This window comes from Podarcis gaigeae (genome assembly GCF_964106915.1).
Source record: "Podarcis gaigeae genome assembly, chromosome: 8".
Classification (NCBI taxonomy): domain Eukaryota; kingdom Metazoa; phylum Chordata; class Lepidosauria; order Squamata; family Lacertidae; genus Podarcis; species Podarcis gaigeae.
This window is the reverse complement of record NC_139684.1, coordinates 65,419,888-65,447,875: the sequence shown is the minus strand read 5'-3', so window position 1 is coordinate 65,447,875 and position 27,988 is coordinate 65,419,888. Positions and strand designations below refer to the sequence as shown.

The window sequence follows — 27,988 nt, the reverse complement described above, 5'->3', positions numbered from 1 at the left end:
GCTTAATAAGGCAGCTCCTTGTTAAAGTGGCTCTGAGAAAGAGAATGTGTGGCTGAGCAGCAATGGGGAAGCTGCTGATCTTCCTAGTATGGGCTGCTTTTCTTGGTAAGTTTGACTGTCTTGTTTTCTAGGCAGCTACTTTATTTTATTCTACCCTTCGGGGATATTAGGGCTAGAGGACTCTGCATAAGAACCTAGCAGATATAAGATTAATAATAACATTGAAGAATCTAGTTGGAGGAGATGGAAAGATGTGCCAATTTCAGTGCTCTCTTTCTCTCATTTTTTAAATCTTATATTCAATATTCCACATTTCTGCCATGTTTGTTGGGTGTTCGTTTATTGAAATCCTCATGAACATTTATCAGTGTTCTAGTGCTAATTTTTCCTAATAAATACATTTTATTAGGCAGCAGTTGCACTTTGGAACTCCCTGCCTGTTGAGATCAAGCAGGCACCTTCTCCGTACTCTTTTTCAGCATCTGCTAAAAATATTCTTGTTTAGACAGTCTGCCCAGATGCTTAGGAAGTTAAGGTTATTTTAATCGGTTTTAGTATTTTAACTTTTGTATGTTTTAAAATACTGTTGTAGACAAAGGATCTCTCCTGTGTTAATTATACCCAGGTGGTTTCTTTAAAGTTAAGTGTTCTTTTACATTGAATTCATTGCATGATTATTAGCAAAAACCTTGGAGTGGGTATGGAGCAACTTCCCAAGGAGGAAAGGGCTTAATGTTTGGGGTGGAGAGAGGAGAGTTGGTGATGGACGTATAAAATTATGCATGGTGTGGCAAAAGCAAACAGCAAGAGGTAGTAGCAGTAGTTTTGGACTAGGGCCCTTCAGAGCAAGATTCAGATCCCTGCTCAACTCACTGTGTTGCTGGGAGGATAAAATGGGAATGGGCTGAACTACATATACCGCTTTGAATTTGTTGGAGGAAAGGTGGGATATAGCCGTTATAATAAACAAATAAATTGAGAGGTATCTGTCTCTCATTATACTAAATTCCAGAGTCATCCAAGGAAATTGAATGGTGGGCTATTCTTTTTTTTTGTCTTCTAAGTATTTTATTTATATTTTTCAAATTTATACATTTCATTGGTTTTACAATCAATGTAACATTTCAAAATTTGACTTCCTTCCCCTCTTTCTGCAGTTCCTTAAATTTATTTTTTAATAACTTTGGCATATCCAAATTCATTTAATAGGGGGAGATTCAGGACAGCCAAAAAGGAACACAAATCAAAATTGAACTATGGAATTAGCTATCTTAAGGTGCGGTGATGGCCAAGAAATGGGATGGCTTTAAAAGGTGGTGAGACAAGTGCATGGAGCCTAAGGCTATTAGCGGCTGCTAGCCATGATGGCTGTGGACTACCTCCAATGTTTGAGGTGAAATGTCTCTGAATACCAGTTTCTGGGGAACATGAGTCTGATACTGATCCTGCACTCATTTGCTGCTTGTGGGCTTCCCATAAGCATTTGGTTGGCTTAGAGGCCGAAGCAACGTTTTGTGTTTTGTTTTTTGAGGAGCCTGGATCCCCTCAATGTTCAGAGGGCAGCACTCTGACTCCTCGCAAGTCACAATGTCAGGATGTCAAGTTGGGGTCCCTCAGTCCTCCTGAGAAACTGGTGCCTCTGCTGGTTGGCCACACTGAAAACAGGATACTGCTCCTGGTTGGGGCTTTGGTCTGATCCAGCCAGCCTCCTTTTATATTCTTATGACGCACTGAACACAATTTCCTTTGTGGGCAAGTGCCATTCTCTACATTAACCAAATCTGACCTAATCCTTTTGTCGTCTTTGTTTTGCATTTCAGTGGTTGACTGCACACCTCCACACAAACGTCTGCAGGTGCTTCCCAGGTTTGGGGGTGCCTATCATATAACAGGTAATGAACATATTCACTGCCCTTGGATGCTTCAGGGAGAAATCACTTGTAGAGACTAGACAGAGATGAGAGACCTGTGTTGGGGGGCACAGTATGCAACACTTCAGGTGATAATGGAAAGGGATAGTTTATTGGTCTTCTCTACACCTCTCCCCTCCCAATTTCTAAAGCAGAGATGGGAAGCCAACAACATTCCAGATATTGTTGGACTCTTAACTCCCATCACCCTTAACCCTTGGCCATGCTGGCTGGAGCTGGAGTCCAGCAACATCTGGAGGGCCACAGGTTTCCCATCCCTGTTTTAAAGAACTGCATCTTCCCATTTAAGAGGTATGCTCACTAGAAGCAGGGCAGAAGATGACCCGCTCCTTAATTTCTGTATTAAAAATGGTTTGTGGCGACAGGAAGCACAGAGCTGGTTTCTGATTAAAGCTTATGCTGACGGATCTCATTAATTAATTGAAGCTTGCAGCCCCAAATGTGGAGAGCGGTGTCCTCGGAATAGGACCATCTGGCAGCATAGAGGCACACCTGGAGAATTTGCAGGCTTAGTGCAAACATAGAAACAAATAAATCTCAAAGCAAGTTGGAGCAAAAAAGGCTCTCTTGGGCATTTGTGAAATTACCTTTCGAAAAAATAAGCAGCCATCTATCAGTCACTGCCTTTGTGCGTTAAATCATTACTTTAACTTTTTATCAGCCTTCTGTTCTTTCTAGGTATGATTTGCCAACTGACAGATGTCCACTGGAATAATGTTTATCTCTTTGTATTGCACTCATTTTTCTCAATCTTATGTAAATGCAGCACGCTTGGAGCTAGATTATTTGTGATAAGTACAGTGCCCATATCTCAGAGATGCCTCATTATGGAGGTGGCTCTGTGTGCAGAAGGAGTTTCCTTCCATTTTTATTGCAGGGCTGGGGAACCTCTGGCCCTCCAGATGTTACTACGCTACAACTCCCATCACCCCTGACTATTGCTCATGTAATATCCAACCATCTCTGGAGAGTCACTGGTTCCCTACCCTTGGTGTCAGGAGCCGGAGTCAAGGGCAGGTTAGCAATGAAACACCCAGTGTCTGTGAAGTTAACTCTTTATTCAAAGGGCAGGCCTAGTGATCACAGCAACTCTTCCCAGTAGGTCTTGCCCCCAATGAGGCAGTTGCAAGGAATAAAGGTCCCTGCCTTCCCGCTGCTCCTTAAGGCTCTTCCCCAGGGTCCTTCCCCAGCAATTTGAGGCTTCTTCATCTTGTCTCTCTTTGCTCTGCCCTCTTCATTCCTTTCCATGTTCTGGGAGACCAGGGAGGAGGGGAGCTGGTCATAGCAAGAGGGGGAGATTCCCTGGCTTCTTCAGCAGCCTGCCCCCACTCCTCTCCAGCCTCCAATTCTGAACTGCTCTCTGCCACAGACTCTTCCTGCTCACTAAACACTGTTACCTCTTCAGCTTCAGACCACCTCCTCCTCCTCCTCCCAGTCTGCTCCCTCTCCACCCTCTGACCACACATCATCATCATCCCTTCTTTACTCTGGCTAAGCAGCTGTTGCCATTTGGCTTCATTCAGGGATCCTGAAACTGCCTTATGCTGAAATAGAAGAGCCCTTCGAAGCCTGGTTCAATGAGACGGAAGGGAAAAGCCGTATCCAGTATTATCACGGTAAGAGACGTCTGGTATTCACTGGAAGCCCAGTGAAAACATCTGTTTCATTTCTCCCATGAACATAACCATCTGGATTGGGAACAGTTTTAGATGCCTTACACCAGGTCACATTATTTCTCTGTTAAGCCTCATAGTGTTTACTCCAGGGATGGCGGATGAGCCCTCCAGATGTCACTGGACCACAACTCTGATCATCCTTCCCATCCAAGCTGGGGCTGATGAGGGTTGGAGTCCAATAACATCTGGAGGACCACAGGACCCCCACAATAGGCCTGCTTACTCTGACTGGCAGCAGCTCTCCAGCGTCTCGGGCGGTAGTATTTCCCATTGCCTGCTTTAATGCGATGAAAATGATGGCTTGTATCCAAAGAAGCACTTAAGTCTATGTACACATTATACCTTTAAAAAATAGTCAAAGTGCATTCCTTCTCTCAAAGATACCAATAGAGTCCCAACGACAACTGGAGGGCTGCTGGTTCTCCACCCCTGAGTTATATAAACACAAGATAGGAATAATAATAGCAGAGACCTGGAATGTGCTCCTTAAGCCACTCCAGAGACTGTCCCAAGGGGAAGATAGTGCTGTGAAGAGGCTATCCCTTCCTTCGAAGCCAAAGAGGTGGTCAATGAGACCTGTTCTATGTCGCTGGAGGTCAGGGTTGGATCCAGTTTTCAGGTGGGCCAAGAGCAACATGCACTTTCATACATTTGTACGAGAGGTTACTTGGGTTGGTGGCAGGTGGCAAACAGACCACAGCCAGTGCAGAGTAGCTTGGGCCCCTCGTTTAAATTTCTCACAATGCCCTGGAGCATTCTGGGAAGTTTAAAATGGTGGCTACAAGTTATCCAGCATATGGGGCACAGGGCAGGCAGCAGGGTAATATCACCTCAGATGTTTGTTTGTCATATTTATTTATATGGCAATTATACCCTACTTTTTCTCCCACAGGAGCCCAGGGCTGGTGTATGGTACATTTGCCCCACATAAAAAGATAATCAAATCCCTGCAAGTATAATAAAAACAAAGGCTTGGGACATTTGGGAGGAAAAGGCCCAGCCCACACCCTGTGTGCAAGTTTTCAACTTGTATGGGGTTTTATTTTGTGGAATGGATATGGGAAGATTCCCCCCCCCCACACACACACACCCGCAGCCTGGAATGGCATAATCCATTTTGCTACCTCGCTCTGCTGCATCTGTAGACCAGTTTTAAAGACTGTGGTTTTGTGTGTGCGTCAAAATGTTTATCTATAACAGTTGTCATTGGTTCCTTCTCTGGAATAAGAGTGGCCCACTGCATCCTTTTTATTTCTGGATCAAGAATAAAGCTGCAGGCTTTCCCCCAGACCTGATTCCTGTCATCTCTGAAATAAATAATCCACCCAGCTGAGATTGAAGAGCAGACCTCAGATTTATGCAGCATTTGTTGTAAAGGAATACTGTTTCCCAACATGGTGGGCTGGAAATTCTAATGGGGTTGGGGAGCCTGTGGGCTTCAATTTGCTGTTGGACTTGAGCTCCCATTAGCCCCAGCCAGAGTGGTCAATGGACAGGGGTGGTGGAAGTTGTAGTCCAACAACATCTGGAGGGCCACAGTTCTTTGATCTAATGCATGGGTAGGCAAACTAAGGCCCGGGGGCAAGATCCAGCCCAATCTCCTTCTAAATCCGGCCCACGGACGGTCTGGGAATCGGCGTGTTTTTACATGAGTAGAATGTATCCTTTTATTTAAAATGCATCTCTGGGTTATTTGTGGGACATAGGAATTCGTTCATATTTTTTTTCAAAATATAGTCCGCCCCCCCCCCAAGGTCTGAGGGACATTGGACCGGCCCCCTGCTGAAAAAGTTTGCTGACCCCTGATCTAATGAAATAAGAATTAGATGTAGTTTCTGAGGCAGATATTGGTGTAATGAATGCTTCTTTCCTTGCTTCGCCAGGCCAGGTGATCACTTACCAGTTTAGCTTTGTAAAACCTTTTGGGGCCAGCTTCAAGGTAACTCCAGAAACCACGGAAACCGAGGCCAACATTAAGGAGTGCTTCCAGATCAATGGAACATTGGAAAATCCCATTAGGCCTCAAAGTGTCTTTCCTAACCTATCTGAATTCCAGGTGAGTCCCTTAAGCTCCTGCTTCCAATCATCTCAGTTCAGACATGACACCAAACTGTGCATTATGTTAACCATAGTTATAAGCTCATGCCATGGTTTGAGTTTCCAGACACACGGCAAGTGAACTATGCTTTAGAGTTCCTGATCTGCTTTTCTGTCCCATGCACTCAGTTTTGTCTGTTCACCCCTGTCTCCACGGTGCAACAACTCTTTGCAGAACAAAATGGTTTGCCAGTGGACTGTGAATTCAGACATAATGGTAAACAACGGTCAGCCCAAAAGTTGGCTTGGCTTGCAAACCTGAGGTTTGATATCCTGATTTGGAAACCCCTCATAAACTACACTTTGAGAACTGGTATGGTTTTAGACATACCGTAACACTATACCATGGTTTGATGTTGTGCCCGAATGCAGCCAATATGCCGTGAAGTGCATTTTGAGGATTTCGAAAGCTGGATTTCAGAGTTGGGGTTGGAAGCTTTATGCACTGTAACTAACAAAGAAACCTAATTTCTTTTAGAGATGAAGAGCTTTAGCCAGCAGTAGCCTTGCTCCTGAACAGAGTCTGGTTGCTGGTGTGCTTTACTCTGTCTTAACTTAAGCTGAGGTATTTTATGCCAGCTTCCCATATATAGACTTGCTCCTTACACCCTTAGAGTAGGGGTGGGCATTTGTTTTTCCTGTTAAGTCTTCATTTCTTCAGGGGCAATCTATTGGGAGCTGCATGCTGGTGGAGGGTTGGGCCATAGCAAAAGTGGGCAGGTCACCTCTGCTTTCTCACTTTCTGGCTCCCCTCTGCACCATACATTTAAACAGTATCATATAACTTTGAACAGCCCCCTCCAAAATCCTGGAAACATTGGTTTAGGGTGCTGAGAGTTGTTGGGAGATTCCTATTCCCCTCACAGTTCTACAATTCCCCAAGTGGTTTAACATCTTATCCTTTTTCCCAGGAAGCTCTAGTTAAGAGTGCTGTGTGTGAGGGGGGGGGGGGCGGAGAGAGAAATGTGGTGAAAAACTAGGAAATGCTACTGAACTACAACTTCCATGGTCCTCAGTGACTGACCATGCTTGCTGGGGCCGGTGAGCAGGACCAGCCTACCCATGAGGTGAGGTGAGGTGAGGTAGTCAGGTTAGGTGGCAGATCTGGCCTCATCTGCTTCCATTTGCTTTCTCCTCCTCCTCCTCCTCCTCCTCCTCCTCCTCCTCCTCTGTGTCCTGCTACCTCCTTTGCCACTACCATGGCGTCTGTGCCTGGCTGTAGTGGAGGGGGAGGAGGAGGAGGCTGGGGCAGAGGAAGTGTTGATGGTGACAAGGGGGCACAATTTCTGTTTTGCCTGAAGTGCCAAAACGTCCTGGACTGACATTGCTGATGGAAGTTACAGTTCAGCAACATCTGGAGGGCCAAGGGTTCTCCATGCCTGTTTCAAAAGCTCTTGTTTGCTGCACATCAGTGGTATTTTCGAACCTGCCCTTCCCAGCCTCTCACTGAGAATCTTACTCTTTCCTGCTCTCTCACACTCCAAACTCCAGACTGTTCTGCAGGAAGACTACAACGGACAGCCCTGCGCAGTCCTGGAGAGTACGTCATATTGGGGCAAGAAGAAGAACATCTACAGGTTCTGGGTTGCAGATGCTTCCCCTGAGCCTGTCCCAGTGCACTATGAGATGAGGGGCTTCAACACTCTCCTGGGCTCCCACTACGACAAGTATGAGATAGACTACACCAGCTTTTCCCGCAGATTCCCCTCTGACGTCTTTGATCTCCCTGGTGGTATGTTCAGTGCAGAGCTGTCCTCTTGCATAGAGAGCCTCCTGTTTCTCCTTCTCCTCAACTACAAGGGTGCATGTTGCAGCTGTGGTAGTGTCTAGCGCAGGGATAACCAATGTTGTGCCTTTCAGATACTGGGGACTCCAGCTCCTATCATCCCTGACCACTGGCCATGCTAGCTGGGCCGGATGGGAGTTGGAGTCCAATGACATCCTGAGAGCACCATTTTGTCTAATGCCTATATATTTGTTATATTTATTCCCTGCCCTTCATCAGCAGGTTCCAGGGTGGCATACAACAATTTAAAATTCCGATTAAATATGTCAAAACGAATTACAATCACAGGGTGGGTCCTTTAAATGCACATCTCGGGTGTCATCTCAACTTGCCAGCTAACCATGGAGAAGCTATGCCTGTTGAATCTCTGCCTGCTCTGGATTCTATTAAAGGCACTGAGATTCTGTCAGGAAAAACAGCAATATTAGTTTCAGCCCCAAGTACCAAGTACGGTTAACAACTTCCAGACAGCAGTGATGTGGTAGCATTAAAGAAACATCACAGGGCAAACTAAATCAGAATAAATCTGCTGGTATTGTGCTGTTGTTGTGTAAAGAAAATCTTGCAGACTACAGCCACAATAAAATACCAGTCTGGACTGCAGCCCAAAGCAAGCAAATAAGAACTGAAGGGGAATAATCTGTAGCTTATTTTGACTTCTGGTCATGGCAGTCACTTCTGCTTTCTGCCTCATAGGTATAAAATGCACACATTGGCCAGGTGTAGGACCGGAGCATAGGATCTTGGCCAATCCCATGCAAGAATTTGTTGGGGGAGCCGGGGAAGTAGGCCGAGACCACGAGCACCTATTCCATCACTACAAGGGGAAATTCAGAAAGACCTACAAGAGTGAGGAGGAGATGGAGCACAGGAAGCACAACTTCATCCACAACATGAGGTACACAAAATGTGGAAGAAAAAATTGTGCAGTTGGAAACTGATAATTTGCAGCTGGAAAATGGGAAAGAGGGAAATCAGATATGCCAGGCATATATATGTGCTTTTCATTATTATTATTGTTTTCCAGATACGTCCACTCCAAGAACAGGGCCAACCTTTCCTACAAACTGGCTGTGAACCACTTGGCCGATCATACACCAGAGGAGATGGCGGTGATGAGGGGGAGGCTAAAGACCGGTGAACCCAACCAGGGCTGGCCCTTCCCTGCCCAAGGCTATGACAACCTCACCCTGCCAGAGAGTCTGGATTGGCGGCTTTATGGTGATCAGAAAGCCCTCGTTTTGAATTTAAATTTGGAAAGAATACTTATAGTAACAGTTCGGGGGGGGGAATCCAAACTGAAATAGGGCATCTGCAAAATTTAATTGCAAAGAATTATCCAATGCAACACTAAGTAAGTAACATTCCCTGTGAAAACCCACTCTTTAAAGCTGAATCAGAGCAAACATCAATTTAGGTTTTCTGTGGATTGACGTTTGCTCTGATTGAGCTTTAAAGGGTGAGTTTTCACAGGGAAGGCTGTGGAGGAAAATAAAGGGCACTCAGACAGGGAGCTTTAAATTGCGGATGTGCCTGGAAAGAGCAGGGGAAAGGTTATTATGGATAAGCCCTGAGTGCAATTTTATCCTCTCTATTTGTCCCATTTATTCCCACACTGCCTCCCTAAATCTGTCATTTGGGGGTCCCCCAATCCTTTAGAGCCGATCGGGGGGGGGGGACACGAAGCACTAATGAGTGCTGCATTGTATACAAGCCAAAATGTATACAAGATTAAATAGAACGCAAGTGTATATTTCAAAAGGATTTCACTAAAGTGAAAAAGAAAAGGGAGGGGAAGATAGGACTCTACAATATATATATAAAGCTTTTGAAAGTAAATAATAATTTAACTAACCTAAACAAACTTGACTTCAAAACAGCATAAAACTGAAATATATTTCAATTAACCCTACTTTTTTCTCTCCCCCTTCCCCCTATATTAAATAGTAGCAAGTGAGGGGCAAGGTGGTGGGAAGTTTGGCATGGTGGAAATATGCCCGTGGAGCCAATCCTGTGCTCCTGTGTGTGGATTTGCACCATGCCAACTTCATGCAGCAGTGACTTGGGCTTTAAAAAAACAACAACATTTAATGTGACAGTGTGGTTGAGATCTGTTTCTCTGTAATTTTTGTCCCCATTTCTCTCTGCCTACCAATGAAGGTGCTGTGACCCCAGTCAAAGACCAGGCCGTGTGTGGTTCCTGTTGGAGTTTTGCTACGACAGGAACACTGGAAGGCGCCCTCTTTCTCAAGGTGAGAACCTGGGCGCTTGACTGTGTCTTGAGGCTTCCTTGATTCCTCAGAGCCCTGCACAGCGCCTACTTAAAGAACATGGCCTTGCTTCCCCCAAAGAATCCTAGAACTCTAGTTGGCTAAGGGTTCTAGGAATTGGAGCCCTGTGAGGGATAAACGAGAGTTAAACACATTATTATCTGATTGATTGATTGATTGATTGATTGAATTTACAGAAGAAAATCAAGATATAAAACCACAAAATACATAATAAAATAAAAACAACAACCCAATAGCCTCCCCCCCCCCCCGCACATTTTAAAACAGCATAGGATGTAAATCAGATCAACCAAAGGCCTGGTTAAAAAGGAACGTTTTTTGCCAGGTGCCTAAAGGTGTATAATGAAGGTGCCAGGCAAACTTCCCTGGGGAGAGCATTCCACAGACGGGGAGCCACTGCAGAGAAGGCTCCTTCTTGTGTTGCCACCCTCCGAATCTCCACTTAGTATAGATGTCACTGAAATTGTGAACCTGTTCTGGGACCATACCTCTTCATCCTGGGAAGTATAGTTTACGGGTGCTGAGGGTTGTTAGAACATTCCCATTCCTCTCACAGAGCGGCAATTCCCAGAGCTCTCTTGGAAGAGTGGTTGATTTTTAAACTACTCTGGGAACTGTAGCTCCGTGAGGGCAGTAGGTGCCTCCTAACAACTCCCTTAACAAGCCAAAGTTCCCAGGATTCTTTGGGGGAAGTTGTGACTGCTTAAAGTTGTATGATACCGCTTTACATGTATAGTGCAGAATGAGACCTTAGACTTTTTGGTCCCTGGCTTTTCATGCCATCAGGCTGCAGAACAGAGTGGGAGACCAGAAGAAGGGCTATTCCTCAGCCGAGAGACCCGCTGCCTTGGGCATTCCACAGTTGGCCATTGTAACTTTAAAAGCTGGCACCTACGCGTGTTTGGTTTTCCTCCCTTCCACACCATTCCCTTTTTCTTTGCATGTCATCTCTTTTAGATTTCAGCCCCGAGGGCATGATCTGTCATATTATTGACTTGTAAGCTGCTCTGGAAACCCTTTTGGCAAAAAAGTAGAGTGAAAGAAAAATGCCTTAATGGAGGGCTCCCCCAAACTTCCACTGGTCCCATGCCTAGGGTCCAAGCAGTTTTCTGTTTGCCCCACCGGTTTCCCAGGGAATATCTGCTCTTTAGGGGCAAACATCAATCTGTGGGGAAACCTGGTGGATGCTTGCTGCTCTGTTTCAGTGAGTGGTAAAGATCTGGTTTCCCCGGGGGAAAGTGGTGGGACAAGGGGAATTCTGGATGAGTCCTAACTAAATAAATATCGCATCTTTTCCGTACAGACTGGAGTGCTCACTCCACTGTCACAGCAAGTCTTAATCGATTGTTCCTGGGGCTTTGGAAACCATGCCTGTGATGGGGGTGAGGAACGGCATGCCTACGAGTGGATTATGAAGCATGGCGGGATTGCCAGCACAGAGTCCTATGGGCCGTACCAGGGTCAGGTGAGTAAAGAATGTCCACCTGGAGCAACCAGAGGGTGGCATTCCTCTTGGGCAAACTTCCAGGAGCCACGTGCCTTACCTTAACATAGCCATGCAAAGGTCAGAGGTTTCTATGCATCCTCCATCTAGGCAAGCAGAAGGCATCAGTTTGATGACAAATTCCAGCAGGGCAAAAGCACCTAATTTGAAGAGGGGACAATAAGACAAATATGTGAATCATCCAGGTATACTCATCAGAGAGGCAGGGCTGGTTGTAGTTCTCGGCTGGGTAGGCTTGCCAGTGCGTAGGGTGAAAAATTGCCCTCAGGAGTATGGGAATGTTCAGGGAGGCAGGAGAGGATATATTGTTTAATTATATTCTTCCCAACTTGTGTTAACAAGTTCTATAATTTAGCAGAGTAACGTTCCCCTTTTTAAACTTGTGCAGCAGATATGTCTCTTCCAGGCTTGTATAACGTTTCTTGGTAAATTCCCCTTTATTCCCTCATAAAAAGATTAGACACAACAGTCTTGTATAAAAGTGTGTGTCTGTTCACAGATGGATCCCAGAAGGCAGACTTAGGTTACAAAATATATACACCTGGAATCTATCCCATAAGGAGATAGTTCCTTTGTCCTCTCTTGGCTAGAAGAGGGAAGCCAAGAGAGCATCTCAGACTGATAGGATGTTGCTTCTTCGACGAATGGAGTCAGAGAGAGATGTGGCTGCCTCCCCTGTGCTGTTTTGTTACCTGCAACGCCCACCTCTGTTCACATGTAGAGGAAGTCTGTCCCAGCCCAGGAGGAAACAGGAAGTTCCGACTGGCTGGTCCAGACATCCCCTTTTATTTCCACTCTAGGAATGTTGTATTTGACTGCTCTGTGTTTCACATCCTGCAAGGAGTTACTAGGAATCAGCATTCTTTAAGTTACTCAAAACAGCTTACCAAGGCTTTATTGAAGTATGCAATGCAACAATGCAGCTTCAGAGGGTAGGGCAATTTTTTACCAGGACCACAGCAGGAGAGGAAAGGGTTAAATTCCCTGCTCTGCATTTGTTTCAATCCAGGCCAGTCGCCTCCCCTACCAATCAGCTGCTACTTGCATGTTAAGAATACAAGAGGAACCCTGTGGAATCAGACCAAAAGCATATCTAGTCCAGCATCCTCTTTCCTAGAGTTTCCAACCAGGCTCTTGTAGGAAGCCCACAAAACAGGGCAGGAGAACAATAGCTCCCTGCAAGATATAAATGATGAATGCAGATGTGCACCAAGTTTGGCTCTTAGATTCCAACGCCCCATATACTTCCAAGCATGTTTTTGTGTTCATAAGGGCTTTTCCTGCCCTTTTGTGGTGGCGTTCTGCACAAACAGCTCGATATGTACGTTGCACAAATTGCAGCCCAAAAACAGGGAGTGTGCACAGAGTCGCAGGCTTGTATCTGAGGCTGGAATAGCTTTCTTGCAGTGAAACTGGGGTGTGTGTCTGCTTTTCCTTTGCCAGAATGGCTACTGTCACTACAACCAATCCGAGCTGATTGCAACTCTCTCTGGCTATGTCGGTGTGGCCTCTGAAAACACCACTGCCCTGAAGGCTGCTCTTTACAAGCATGGCCCTGTGGCCGTGAACATTGACGCCTCCCACAAGTCCTTTGCCTTCTACTCCAGTGGCATCTACTATGAGCCAAACTGCGGTGAGTCTAATGTCACTCCTTAGTTCAAAGCCTCTATGGTGGGATGGGAATTTTATGGATGTGTCAGCTTTATAGGCAGGTGTCACAATGGAAATTATCTTGCACCACCAGTCACCATTTAAGGCACAGATGGGGAGCCTGTGGCCCTCCAGGTGTCATTGGACTCCAGCTCCCGCCAGCATGGTCAGTGGTTGGGATGTAGAGGGTTGTGGTCCAACAACATCTGCAGAGCCATAGGGTCATATCTGCTATGGTGCTTAGAGCTGTCAAGTTGGGAGCATCCCAGACCCTGAGACTTCCAAACCCAATTCTGAGATCAGGAGTGGCTCCTGGGGATGTCATGGGGATGGGACTTGGTGATGTCACAGGGCGGGCCCTGGTGATTCTTCCTCTGCACTCCTTCTTACCACTAAGCCCTGGAGATGGAGGTTAATTGGAACAGGGGTGGAGGGAGCTGCGGATGGCAGACTCCTAGAGAGTCCATGCAGTCATTTGCAGCTGACTTCTGCCAGGCTGAAGCTTACAAGCTGCATGCATAGTCTTCTTAATAAAAAAAATATTTTTTTAAAGGCACTCTTGCCCACCTAAAGAGTCAAGCCCTCTCCCCAGCACCTGGAGTGGGGCAGGCAAACATGGAGACTTCAGGTCAGCTCTGGAGGTCTATCAGCATAAAACCAACAATAAAATGATCTCCTTAAAAACAAGTACAAAATGCATCACAAATCAATCATTAGATCAGCTTAGTGCATTGACATAGCTGGATCACCCATCAGGGAAAGTCTGGGTGAACAGATGAGTTTTAAGCAGGTGCTTAAATGTCAATACTGTAGATAATTGCTTGCCTGATGCTCACTAGAAGTGCATTCCAGAGGGCAGATTTTACCACACTAAAGGCCCTGGAAGAGGGAGGGAAGGATCTGTCAATCTTGGTTCTCTCAGTTTTGCATTTTTTTTCCAATCTTAAATTTAGTTGACCAATATGAATTGCAGCAATATGAGATTTTATTCTTTTAATCCTTATGAAAATTCATTGTTATTAATATTATTCTTATTATATATTTATACTCAACATTTTCCCCTGGCTCAGTTGGCATTTTCGTGCACATTTATCCTAATAAAAACAGTTTTAAATAATGCACACATTTCTGCAAGCAACCTTCCCTAATATATGCATTTTAAAAAACAACAACCACTGGTTGGTTGGAGAACTGCATTTCAGAATTCCAATAAGTGCAAATTTTGAAGGATATCTGCATTTCAAATCACATAATGTTTCAGAAAGCGCAAATTTGATAGATTTGCTTTTAAATGCATACTTACTCTGATTTCTCCTCTACCCCTGGTCTTAGCGTACACAAAGAAAGCTTGGCGAGCTGTGGCACTAGGTGGTGAATTGATTCCTGGTCCCTCTTTTCTTCTAGGAAACAAGAGAATGGAGTTAGACCACGCGGTCCTAGCTGTGGGATATGGGGACCTCGAAGGGGAGAGCTACTGGCTCATCAAGAACTCTTGGTCCACATATTGGGGCAATGATGGCTACATCCTCATGTCGATGAAGGACAACAACTGTGGGGTGGCAACAGCTCCCACCTACCCAGTCCTGGCCTAAGGGGGGAAGCACTGGCAAGAAGGATCACGCCAGGCAACGTACAACAGCCCTTATCTGAAGTGACCTCTTCTGAACCACCTAATCTAGAAATTGGGAACCTGGGTTTGGGTGGTGATCATGCCACAACACATCCCTCCAAGTCTGATCAAAGTCCTGAACTGGAAGACATTTGTTCACCGACACAGTTCAGCATCTCTGGTCACAGTTCAGCATACCATACATTGAAAATGCATTTAAAGCACATTCCACCTCTACCAAATCCTGGGAACTGTGATTTCCCCTCACAGAGCTATAGTTCCCTTCAGTCTTAATAAACTACAACTCCAAGGGTTCTTGAGCAGGGAGGTGGAAAGAATTGTGCTTCAAATGTGTATGCAGCCATAATTTAAGACTTCAGTCTGGTTCCTGTATTTTTTTTAAACATATGTCTCCATGTTTACTGATTAGTGTAACCCACACTGTTCAATACTACACCAAACCATATTGCTGTAACTGTCTTTTGACATACTTCCTTTCCCCCCAATCACTGAGCGGCAAGGATATTGAGGGGGGGTATATTTGACTAAAATATGAATGTGAATAAATTATGCGCAGCAGACAAGCATTCATGGCTGGGCTGGAATTATTTACTCTCCTGATGCCTCCTAAGATATTAACAGAGTGCATATAAAAATACACAACTTGTTTAGTGAAATTGAAACATCACAGATGTTTCCTATTGTTGTTCAAACATACACATTTCTCTGCAGGACTACACTTGGGAGAAGCTGCTCCTGTCTGCCTATAACAAAAGCCAGCTCTGCATAGTACTGATTGGCTAGAACCAGAGTGGTCAAGAATTCATCTCTTTCCCACACACCCCAGCTGCCTTCCTGACGGTTGTGATACTTCATTTCAAAAACTTGTTTAAGTATATGTGTTTCTTCTTAAGATCTATCTAACTTAATTTATACATGGCATTTTGAAATGAAAAATAGCCTTTTGAGACAGCCCATATAGCACCTCCAGATGCAGTTCTTGGGAAATTCCCTAGAGGAAATTCTGAAATACCCGTTTGGTTTATCAAAAAAGCATGACTTTGGCAGAGAGAAAGCAGAAAACAGACATTTCCTGTGGGAATTTTGCTGATAAGAGTATTTCACAAGTAAGTGTTTTTAAAGCTATAAGGGTTTCCTTGGAGGGTCCTCAAGTGGTGCAAACTTGCCAACTTACACTTAGTTTTTCCATTGTGATAGGCAGACCCAGGAACACTGACTGATTACGCAACTGGGAGGACTTTGGTATTCTCCGCCTCGTTCCTCCTGCTTGCGCAATGGAAAGCATTTAAGGGACAAAGCAGTCCTAGCTTTAAAAAGTGGCTGGATGAGCACCAGAGGCGGCTGCCAAAGGACAAGATGGCACCCTGGATGAGCCTTTTCTTAACTCAGTTGACCTTCATTGCTGCATCTATAAAGGGAGGCTTGGCAGAGGACCCAGAACCTAGCTGCTGTGCACGTGAGTGTGACTTGGAAGGGGGCAAGAGGTGTTTGTGGAAATGGCAAATGCTCAGCAGCAGCCTTCATTGGGCTCTTCTGTGATGACAGAAGCTGCTTTAAACCAAGACAGACCATTGGTCCATCTAGCTCAGTCTTGTTTTCAAAGATGTTCTGTGGGGGTTCAGGCAGGGAGTCTCTCCTAGCCACACCTGGAGATGCTGGAGACTGAACCTGGGACCTTTTGCATGCAAAGCAGGTGCTGCCCCACTGAGCTACATTCTTTCCTTAGCCGATTTATCTGAGGACTGGTAATGGGGTGATTTCCATCCCCATCAGTCTCTCTGTATAGATAGTACTGTGTTTTGTGTGTAGGTGCACGTGTGTGCATGCACACAGCACTGCAAAATGAGTGAGAGTGCAAAGAAACTTTGCTTGGTGGTGGATGGATCAGATTCTTGAGCTGGGGGTTGGCTACCCCTTTACTTCTCCAGAGTGAATAGCCAGCAACCAGTCTTGCTAACATGGTTCAGAATCCTTGTCTCCAGAGCATCTTTAATTCCATTGTTTTGCATGGGCATAGCCCTGATGCTAGAATGCTGCAGGCTGAGGTCTGGCACATCCTTAATTGCCCTGGGTGGGGCTAGCTAAGATGCACTGGCTCTGCCCAGTGATTCACCAGGATCTGCCCACTGGGCATATCTAGAAGTGTCCCTAATTTCATCTGTCACACACTGAAGGGTATGATCTCAACAAGGCTTGTTTGACATGTCAGAGTCCATTTGCAGTGACTTCGCCAAAATTAAAACTAGCAGTGCCTGTCAATTGCCCTGTAGCTGAGGCAGTAGTGTTGTGGTCAGCTGACAAGCTTTTGGGATGGAATTGATGAGCCCTCATAAATAAAAATTATATTATTACCTGTACATCACCCTGAGATCCTAGGTTGGGTTGCTACAATTTAAAACACAGCATAGAATCAGTGAATTGTACAGGTGGAATTCCAAAACCCAGGATGCACAAACAGATAATTCCAGGATATTGTATGGTTATCTGAATGATACCAACACAGTATTTTTTTTAAAAGGAAGTTACCCAAAAAATACAATCATTAAAAGAGGTTGGATCCTGAAAATATGCTTCTCCCATGTGAAATTTGCCTCTCCAGCATTTCCCCCAAAGCTGTGTAGTGAATGCAACTCTGTGGGGAGAGAGTTCTACAACTTGGGGGCTGTAACATCATGCCTTCTCCTGGGCAGCCACCCCTCAGCTTTTGAGGGCGGTGGAACAAGCAAGAGGGGACCCTCTGCTGATCTTAAATACTCAGGGAGGTCTGTAGTGAAGAAGGCGGTTTTTCAGGCATTTGTGGCCTGATTCGTTTAGGGCTTTAAACGCTAACACCTTGCATTGGCCCTGTAAAACAAAAGCATCTAGCCCGAAACTGAATTTCAGTGCATAGGTACAGCCAAGGACACCTGCACCTGAATAACAAAGAGATGCTGTATTAGGCAACCCCCCCCCCCCCAGTCCTGCCTTGCACCTTTCTTGAGAGCTTTGGCCTGGCTGAAAAGTGTACTTCAAGATAAGTACCCATTGGCCTGGATCAAGAGGGATCTGTGAGCATGTGTACAAAGTAGCTACCCTACAAAGGTACAATTCGCATTCATTGCTCTGCCCACCCCTGAAATGTGGCCCCTAGCAGGTTAACTTGAAGGGAAAGTGGCTCTCAAGTTGTGCTGGAGTGTAGGGGCAGTTCTGACCTTGAATGGCTCCTGATCTTGAATTTACAGCATCCTGCTGGGAAACAGAAAACTTCGCCTTGTGACTGTCAAGTTCTCAGAAAGCTGTGGCCCTAGAACCCTGTTTGAATCACTGCATCATTTTTGTTTTCCAGAGCTAAAAGGGCTGTCTGAGTGTGGGCCAGACAAGAAATTCTTTTTCCAAGGCCAGCCTGGGACTCCTGGGATCCCTGGCATACCGGGAACAATTGGATCACCTGGAGCTAAGGGAGATCCTGGTCCTCTGGGGCCCCCTGGTAAGAGGACCCCATCAATATCCAGGTGGAGAAGGCCACTCGCCCTTGCCTGTCCCAATTGCAGTGTTGCTGTTGTTTGCATTTCTATCCCACCTCTTTCTCCAAGGTGCTAAAGGCGGCATCCCTGTTTCTCCCCCACCTCATTTAATCCCCACATTAACCTTGTGAAATAAATTAGGCTGAGAGGCACTGACTGCCCAAAAGGTCACCCAGTGGGCATGGTGAAATGGGGATTTCGTGTTTTTTTTTTAAAAAAAGATATTTATTGAAATTTTACAGACAAAAGAAAGTTACAGAATAAGAAACGAAAAAGAAAAAAGATACAAAAATACAGAGAAAAATACAAAATACATGAGAAAAAAAACACAATTAAAAACAGATCAATCTTTTCGTATCTTATGTTTCAATTACTTGTTTCCTGACCTCCTCACACCTCCCTTTTTTGTATTCCAGTTCACATAGTTAATTCAGCAAATCCTTTCCCTCTTTGTTTTTATCTTAATTCTATATCTTAACATATTATAACTTTATATTTTCATCTAATTATCAATCCATTTTTACATATTCTTTTTAACCTTGTTGCTAAAGCCACTTCATTTCAACTCTGGTCGCCCGGGTTCTAGATTGGCACTCCAACCACTAAACCTCACAGATGTAGAACCAGCTGGACTCTTCTGTTGTTTATGCTTAGCACAGTCACCATCAAAAGTAGCACCCCTCAAAAGATGGGGCACACCAGTTAGACTAAACCCTTCTGTAGCGATAATTTCCCCTTTCCAGAATTTCTTGCTTCAAAATGAACTTAGAAGGGCTCATTTACCCTCCTCTGTTCGATCTCAGTGTGGGGTTGTTGGGTGGCCAATGCTGTGCCCTCCTGATCTTGTTTGACTCCCAACTCCGATATGCGGGGAGATAATGCATCTCTGCTGGGAGGGGATTCCAACAGTTAGGGAGCCGTGACTGAGAAGGCCCTGCTATGAGTCACTGTGACACGAGCCACAGTTAAAAGTGGAACCAGTGCTTTTTTTCTGGGGGTACACAGGGGTACGCATACCCCTAAACATTTTGTGAATCTAAGTTTGGCCTCATTGAGGGGCAGTATTTCAATAGGAGTAGGAAAATGAGAGTACCCCTAAACATTTTTTTAGAAAACAGCACTGGGTGGAACTATTAGCAGGGCAGATCTCAAAACTAGGACTGGGAGAGGCGCTACTTCAAGTATGCTGGCCCCCAATTAATCTAGGGCTTTTTCATTCCTGCTGATCTTTATATGAGCTACTATTTAAGAACTGATGCCTGAGTTTGCTTTCCACCCCCCTCTTCCTTCCTCCCTCCTGTTTTCCTTTTGTGTCGCCTCTTTTAGGGTGTGAGCTGAGCCTGTGAGCAGAGACTGTGTTGTTTTAGCTGACTGTGTGAAAGCTGCTCTGGGAGACTTTTCAACTGAAGAGCAGGTTTAAAATGCTCCACTTAAATACCGTACAGAGATAAAACCCTTCTCTTTCATTCAGGTGAGAAGGGCTCCCCTGGAGAGCATGGAAAAGCTGGACCCAAAGGAGACAAAGGTACAAGAGGCATTTCTTCAAATTCTGTGGATAGGATGTTAAGTGTAGGATAGGCCCTGGTTTGTTTTTTTCCTTTACAAAATTGATGGTGGTTGTGTGTGTGCATGCGCCCTTGATTAGGTCTGCAGCACAAGGTAGAGAGGGATTTAACCCTTCACCATAACCATGGTTCTAGTCTGCATTGGACTTGCTGTTTTTTTCTTTGGTATAAATGGGAATTTCACTCTCCATGCAGACAGCATGAACAGGGAGAGAGATCCAGATCAGGACTGTCAAGGGGTTCAAGAACCTTGACAGAACCTGAGAAGAGCCTGTCAGGTCAGGCCAATGGCCCATCTAGTCCAGCACCCTGTTCTCTCAGTGGCCACCAAGGTGCTTGTGGGAAACCCAGTGGCTTCTGGGAACTGCCATTCAAAAGCATCACTGCTTCTAAAGTGATGGACTGGCCAAGTTATCATCAGCTCAATGCTAGGTTTAAGATAGATTTTAAAAGAGAGAGTTTTGCAGACCAGAGATCACAATTCGAAAGGGGTTTATTAGGTTCCAAGGTTAAAATTATTTCTAAAATGTACAAATTATTACTTGAGTGGGAGACAAAGGAGGAGTTGGTCAAGTCATCTATGATTAGTTGGGCTAGGGATGTGGGACACAATATTGATTTAAACTTATGGGAACATCTATGGCCAAACAACTTGAAATTTCCTTCATGCTATACTTTAAAGGAAAACAATCTAAAGATGGCTCACAGGTGGTACCTGGCACCAAATAGGTTGGCAAAGATGTTTAAATCACAGAGTGATAAATGCTGGAAGTGTAAAAAAACACAAAAAAACAGTAGGAACAAGTTACCACATGTGGTGGTCTTACAGTGTGATTAAAGAATATTGGGAAACAATTCATAACGAGCTCAAAAAAATGTTTACAAGATCCTGGTCCTCCTGGGCATAACAACATCTGAAGCCCCAAAGAATCAAATGAGTCTGTTGCCATATGCTACCACCGCTGCTCAGATTTTACTGGCACAAAAGTGGAAAACGGACACAGCGCCAACGAAAGATGAGTGGCATCACAAATTGTTGGAGTTGGCGGCTATTCTACAAATAGAATAAGAAATAGAGTTGACAAAAAAACTTAAGGAAGAATGGAAGTTATATATAGAATATATGAAAAATCATTATAACAAGATAGTTAACCTAGCAGGGTGTGAGTAGTTATAGTAGCGTAAGTTATAACAAGAGGTAAAGAGAAGAAGAGTGAAATATTTAGATAAACAAGAAGACGAGGTGGGGAAAGGATTAGAATTTCTTTTAAAGCCTTCCAGGCCTGTGGTGGTCCCAATCTAAACTGTTCACAGCCCTGCAGTTATTTACTAAAGAAAGTGGGTGTAGCAGGATCCACTAGCACACAAGGACCAATCACGTGCTGAACGTCACATCCTGATTTTAAGATTCTTTTCACATGTGAACTTGTTTTTATATCTGGAACCGTTTTTAATTGTTGTTATTGTTTGTGCTTTTGCTGTGAAATTGCTTTGAGATACCTTATGGGAAGCGATTAATAAATGGCAGTAAATAAATAAATGGGCTCGCATTTGCAGGTGACACTAAGCCAAACCGTGGTTTAGGCAAACACATGAATGTGTTGTTTCTCAGGAGAAGATTGTGTCTCCCTGCTCCTTTAAACTCAGCACAGCACAACCGCTAAGGCAAGGTCTGGCTTAGCATGTGGTCTGAAGCCAGGGTTGTGTTAAACTCTTTCCTTTACTGCATTTGAAGTGAGTGCTAGCTACATGGGACCCTCACACTGACCTCACTAACCAAAGGCTGTTTGTTTTCCACCCCCTATAGGAGAAGCTTGTGCTTCGGACTGCGGAGGCAGCTCCCAGCAACAAGGTAGAGCCTTTCCTCATCCAAGCCACGATTATGCCCTATCTGCACAATGCATTCAAAGCAGGATCACACCACCATAAACAGAATCCTGAAACTGTAGTTTGCTCAAGGTGCTGAAAGTTGTTAGGAGACCCCTATTCCCCTCAGAGAGCTACAGTTCCCAGAGTTCCCTGGGAAGATGGGCTTATTGCTATACCACTCTGAGAATTGTAGCTCTGTGAGGGGAACAGGGGCCTCCTAACAACAACAATAGTCATTGCTGATTGACTTGTCCATACATCTTTCTGGTTGTTTGTTTTGCTATGCTTTCCCAGTGCCACATTGTAGGGGCACTCATGAGCTGAAGCTCAACAAAACCAGTACAGAAAATAAACCAGTACATTCACAGAATTGGTACTGAAAGCAGGATTCTGTTTTACTGCCCTGATCCCATCATGAATGTAAATCACCATTAACTGACAATGCAAAGTATGTAAGGAAGGGCTTTGTGCCCAAGGCTCTGGGAAGCTTAATAGAAAATACTGGGCTGTAGGAACAAATCGTCAGACCTGGGATAAGGCAGCTTCCTACATTCCTAATTTGTGCAAAGGCCATAATTCATAACACCTGCTTTGCATGTGAAAAGGCCCAGGTTCAGTCCCTGGCATCTCCAGGTAAGCTTGGAAAAGACTCTTTTTCCAGAAAAGAGCATATGCTAGTCACTGTAGATCAGCCTCCAAAAACCTGGTGCCTTTTAAATGTTTTGGACTACTGTTCCCCCATCATCTCTGATCATACATATGCCATCGTAGCAGAGGCTGATGGAAGTTGGTCCAAACTATCTGGTGGGCACCAGGTTGGAGATGGGTGATGTAGAAAATACTGAACTACATGAACCAATGGTCTGATTTGCTTCAAAGAATTCTGGGCACTGTAGTCGACCCCTTGCAGAGTAACAATACCCAGCAGCCCTTAACAGTGAGCCAGTGTGGTGTAGTGGTTAAGAGCGGTAGACACGTAATCTGGGGAACCGGGTTCGATTCCCCACTCCTCCACATGCAGCTGCTGGGTGACCTTGGGCCAGTCACACTTCCTTGAAGTCTCTCAGCCCAACTCACCTCACAGAGTGTTTGTTGTGGGGGGGGGGGGGAGGGAAAGGAGAATGTTAGCCGCTTTGAGACTTTTGAAGGGAAGTGAAAGGCGGGATATCAAATCCAAACTCTTCTTCTTCTTCTTCTTCTTCTTCTTCTTCTTCTTCTTCTTCTTCTTCTTCTTCTTCTTCTTAACAGAAGACAGTGCCCAGAATTATTTGAGGGAAATAATGTGCTTTGAATGTGCTGCAAGGTAGAGTGTGTACGCAGCCTAGGTGTGCATACATGCATGCCTACCCACACAATCCATATAGTGGCAATTAGCCTTTGAGATTACAAGATAGCAGCTATTCACATCTCTTCAGTGGGAGTTAAGCACAAGTCAGTGAAAGGCATCTGCTCATCAGATGGCTTGTCGGCCTGACATAAATCTCCTTGTTTTTTGATAAAGAGATTGATAAAAAACTACATTTAGCAAGAAACCGGAAGAATTTTTACTAGGAATGGTTTCAGATAATATTCCCAAAAACAAAACTAGGCTATTTATGTATGCAACGTCAGCAGCAAGGGTTATAGTGGCAAAACACTGGAAAGATAAAAATACACCCACTAAAGAGGAATGGGTAGTTAAATTGTGCGAGTACTTGGAGCTCGCAAAGCTGACAGATGCAATAAGAGATAAACCTAAAAAATTGGTGAAAGAAGAATGGGAATGTTTAAATAATTATTTAGGGGGCAAGGGCTCAGCAAGAAAGATCTGGCTATGTTTAGAATGATGCCGCATAGAGAAATGTTCCCTGATACCAAGATGAGGGATTCCTTTGGAATGCAGATAGAGACAATTGATAAGAATAATGATCTGTTGTGAGCTTGACGGAAGTGTACAATAGATGAGCCTTCCTGCTTTGGCTCATCTTCCTTTTTCTTTTTCTTTTTTTCTATTTTTCTTTTCTTTTATCTTTTCCATAGTTGCTTATGTTCTGTGTCATGTACTTTGATATTTTTTGTAGTTTTAAAAGTTTGTTTTTCATTACTATTAATGAATTTTCCTTTGTAATTTTGGTTGTCTATATTTATATGTACCTGTTTAAAGCAAAATAAAAGTTTTTTTAAAAAAATCTCCTTGTTTTTTGAGAAGGCCCAAGAGCCAAGAACTGCAAAGAGCTTCTAGACCAGGGCGAGACCCTAAGTGGGTGGTACACCGTCTTCCCCACAGCTAAGAAAACACTGGCTGTCTTCTGCGACATGGAGACTGATGGAGGAGGCTGGCTGGTGAGTCTTGCTGCCCCTGTGCAACCTGCCTGATAGCTCTAAAACAGGCATCCCCAAACTCGGCTCTCCAGCTGTTTTGGGACACCTTCCCATCACCCCTAGCTAACAGGACCCGTGGTCAGGGATGATGGGAATTGCAGTCCCAAAACAGCTGGAGGGCTGAGTTTAGGGATGCCTGCTCTAAAACAAGCCCTTCAAATGTTGCTTGACTACAATTCCCAATTCCCATCATTTTATCTGCGTGCTGCCTTTCCAATGTTCAAACCATGCTGAAGGCAGCTTACAACATGAAAGTAATTACATAATTACAAATATAACGAAAGTAGTCATCAACAATAGAGCATCTTGAAGTACACAAATTGAAACAATCTCCACATAAACCATAAGATCTAAAAAACAAAGATACAAATATATCAATAACAGCAACAACCCCCCCACAACAACCCCCCTAACCAATATCCCAGCCCAAGAGCCTGTTTTTAACCTTTTGAAGCTGGAGTCAGTCAGGGCCCCCCTCTCCCAGGCCAAGTGGAAAAGGTCTTCTAGGACTCACAACCAAGGTGGGTCCTGACTGTTGGCTACGCTGGCTGGGGCTAATGGGATGTGGAGTCCAACAACACCAGGAAGGCCACAGATGCCCCATCCCTGCTCTAGAAAGAAGAGTATGACCATGGTGCTCACACTGTGCCTGAGGAATCTATGTCATTTCCATTGGGCGCTTAGAACAATTCTGGAAATAGATGCTTGTTAAACATGAACAGCCGTAAAACTGTACGGCATCTCACTATACTGAATGCAATAAGATGGGTCACTGGGGATTAAATTGGTCTTCTGTCTTCACTTTCATTACCGGCCAAAGAGATGTCACAGAAAAAGCTGGGCTTTTTGGTGGTATTGCTATTGTAGTTAAGGGCTGAGTGATTCTGGAGATAAGCCCATTCCTGTCACGACTGAAGGTCACCAATAGCTGCCCTCCTCCATGTACATGTATTTATTTATTAGTGCTTTACGAAGGATAAAGCAACCCAACAAATCTATCTTACACTACATAGGAGGTCTACAGAGATATTCATGGATGGAACTCACATTCCAAACTGTGAGACACTCTAGGGTGGGAACAGGGAACCTCCAGCCCAGAGACCGTCACAGATCCCACTCACTGCCTAAGGTGAAATATGAATGTGCCACCATGTCACCTCCCTCCCCCTTACCTGAAAAGCTGAAGAGACAAGATCTCACCTGAAAGCAGCACTATGTCTGGCAGCAGCAGAGGGGTGCCTGCAGGGGCACTGCCTCCTCGGCTTCCACCACCAAGGCGGCTGCTTCACCTTGCCTCATGGGCAGGTTGCCTCTACTCTAGCCTGAAGGCCAAATGTGGCCTTCCGTGCCTCTCCATTTGGCACTCAGAACTGTCCCCGAGCCACACCTACCCACCAGCACTAATAACAATACAAAATGAACACCTGAGGCAGAGACCTTTTCATCCATCTAGAAAGGCTTGTAAAAGAAAAAAAGGCTTCGATTGTTTCTGGAAAATACTATTTCAAGAGAAAGCTTGGCCTGTCATCTTCCCAGGTGTTCCAGAGGAGACAGGATGGATCAGTAGATTTCTATCGTGGCTGGGAGTCCTACAAGAGGGGGTTTGGGAACCAAGCATCTGAGTTCTGGCTGGGCAATGACAACATCCATGTTCTCACTAGTTCAGGTAAGGCAGTTTTTGTTTCCAGTTGATGACTGGAGTATAGAACTCATGTGCCTTAGCATCTCCTGTGTGAAGAACCCATATTTACCAAAAGGCTCCCTTTTGCTACAGGTATTCCTGTCCTCTCTCGACTCCGATAACCCTATTCGGGTGCTTCCAGACTGACTAAGGGGTGGGATTCAATCACATCCTAGCAAATTCAGGTTGCATAATAATAGATGATTGGGAGGGCTTCTGCAACAAACCCACTTCATGCTTCCAGTGACTTTTTGTGTTTCTGATTAGGGGCGCACCAACTGAGGATTGATGCCGAGGATTTTGCCAAATTCAGAACTTTTGCCCTGTATACAAGCTTCAAAGTCCTGAGTGAAAATGACAACTACACATTGACCCTGGGCTCTTACTCCAGTGGTGACATGGGTGAGTTACTGGGAGAACCACACTGGGTCTACTCAGCTAGTAAGATGGGCAAGTTCTTTCATCAATGGTCAAGCATCTATCACGTTTATGCAAAGTATTTTGACCTAGATACCATATTCCACAACAGTTTATCCTCCAGTGCTATGTAAGACTGTATCTAAGCTATTGGTTCTACCTCCGACCCATGTCTCAGTAGTTTTGTGTATATAATCAGAGTCTCTGTCACTCCCTCTTAATAATGAGCTCAGCAAAGGTGGATCGAGGGGAACATGACCGGTTCAGTTGCACGGGGCACAGAGCTTTTGGGGCACTGCAGCAGGCACCATAACTATGAAGTCCAATGGAAGGCAAGAGGTGTAGGGGGTGGATTTTGGTGATCACCAGGTGCCTTGAAATGTTAAAAAATAGAAAACTGAGGAGGGGTTGCATTGGCCTGTTACAATTTATTTTACAGTCTCCCAGAGGGAGGCGTGGCTGGCTACCTGGGACCCCGAAATAGAAGCACTCCTGTTACAGAATGAGGATGCACTGCAACAATTTGTTGCAGATTCCACCTGTGCCTTGTATAAAAAAGAAGTCTTCCTTATGTATGCCAAGTAAATTCATGACCTGCCTTTACATTCCACCTCCCCAGGAGATTCTCTATCTGTGCACGACAACATGCCATTTTCAACACGGGACAAAGATAATGACAACAGTGTCTCCAGCTGCGCAGAAGTCTACACGGGTGCATGGTGGTATGGGGACTGTCATCATTCTAACCTCAATGGGCTCTATCTCAAAGGCGAACACAGCTCTTATGCCAATGGCATCAACTGGGCTGCTGGGAAGGGTTATCATTACTCTTATAAATATGTGGACATGAAAATAAGACCAGAGTAGGTAGTGAAGAAAAGGTCTAGTGTAGGCTGGGTACTTTACAGCAGAGGGCCTGGGCACTACTTCAGCTTCAATCTCTCGTGCATTCTCCAATTTTAACCTGTGAGGCAGCTTGAATTAAGAGACATCTCCACAAAGATGACACCTGACTTATCCTCTTTGCCCCAGTCTTGATCCAATAAAGTTATCAGTAAGGACTACGGGAGCAGGCACCTTCTGTAGCCTTAAGTCAGGGATAGGGAAAGTGTGACTCTCCAGATGTGGTTGGGATTCCAAATTCCCTCCTATCAGCCTCAGCCAGCAGTCAAGGATGGTGATTGAGGTCTAGTGACAGCTGGAGGGCCATTTTCCTCATCCCAGTCCTGCCAAACAATCTTTAACTGCAAACAACCACACATAGTCCTACTTTATATTAGCTCCTGAATCTACCCCTTCTGCAGAACAGCCCTTCCCCATGCATCCAATAGCTGATGTAGGTGGAAGATTTGGATACAAGAACTTGATTTAAAGTAGGCCACGTTACTGAGGATCTTGGTACAAGAAACTACTGTATATGGATTGTGGTCAATGCACTGACGGCTATTTCTGATAACTCATAGCAGGCCAGCCTGAGATAGAACTGATATAGTTGTGTGCTCACACACATATTTTTTAAGTCTTAATAAGCGCCTATCTCCTATGTTTCTTCACCACTTAACAAAACCAAACTTAAAAGCCATGACTTCATATGGAAAATGGGATATAGAGTCATACCTCTATATTGCAACCAGCCTTTATCTAGATATCCCCTACATCCCTAGGCAGGATAGGAGCTGCCTTCAAGAGCTCTTACAGGCTCAACCCTGTCAAAGTATGGTCCACAAACAAGAAATGCTGACTATCTGGCAATTCAGAACGTATATTGCTTCTCAGGTTTGACTTTTGGCTGGAGAATGCCTTAGAATTTTTGCAGCTAGCTTGACAGAAGCAGTTATGGGGACAGCTGTTGCTTTCGGGGACTGTTGTAGCTCTTAATTATTATTTGTATGAGTATGTTAGCCTGCTCAACCTGTATATGAGAAACAAATAAACAGATCTTAAACAGACATGGTAAAGTCTCTAGAACTCTTTCCAAAGATGATGATGATTCTTTAGGCTGCCCTTGGAATTTAAAGGAGTATAAA

General features: G+C 44.7%; 2 protein-coding genes across 7 annotated transcripts; both read left to right on the top strand.

Moving 5' to 3' along the window:
• The first annotated feature begins 9 nt into the window (after positions 1-9).
• Positions 10-15,131, top strand: LOC310849896 (digestive cysteine proteinase 2-like). The gene is made up of 11 exons (XM_083750838.1): positions 10-105; positions 1,821-1,892; positions 3,455-3,547; positions 5,491-5,663; positions 7,196-7,436; positions 8,187-8,388; positions 8,518-8,711; positions 9,651-9,742; positions 11,085-11,246; positions 12,729-12,918; positions 14,340-15,131. The coding sequence occupies exons 1-11, from the start codon at positions 63-65 to the stop codon at positions 14,525-14,527; spliced, it is 1,650 nt and encodes a 549-aa protein (XP_083606964.1). The 5' UTR covers positions 10-62; the 3' UTR covers positions 14,528-15,131.
• A 695-nt stretch (positions 15,132-15,826) lies between these two features.
• On the top strand, positions 15,827-27,910 carry LOC310849936 (veficolin-1-like). 6 transcript variants are annotated; one of them, XM_083750941.1, is made up of 8 exons: positions 15,827-16,021; positions 17,891-18,031; positions 19,540-19,593; positions 21,441-21,485; positions 23,691-23,824; positions 25,400-25,529; positions 25,812-25,946; positions 26,581-27,910. In XM_083750941.1, exons 1-8 carry the CDS (start codon positions 15,922-15,924, stop codon positions 26,826-26,828), a joined length of 987 nt encoding a protein of 328 aa, XP_083607067.1. In that variant the 5' UTR covers positions 15,827-15,921; the 3' UTR covers positions 26,829-27,910. The 6 variants fall into 6 exon arrangements, with proteins under 6 accessions (XP_083607067.1, XP_083607069.1, XP_083607066.1 ...); XM_083750943.1 differs by having other exon boundaries at positions 15,840-16,021; positions 26,401-27,910; XM_083750940.1 differs by having other exon boundaries at positions 15,842-16,021; positions 23,688-23,824.
• Positions 27,911-27,988: the final 78 nt, after the last annotated feature.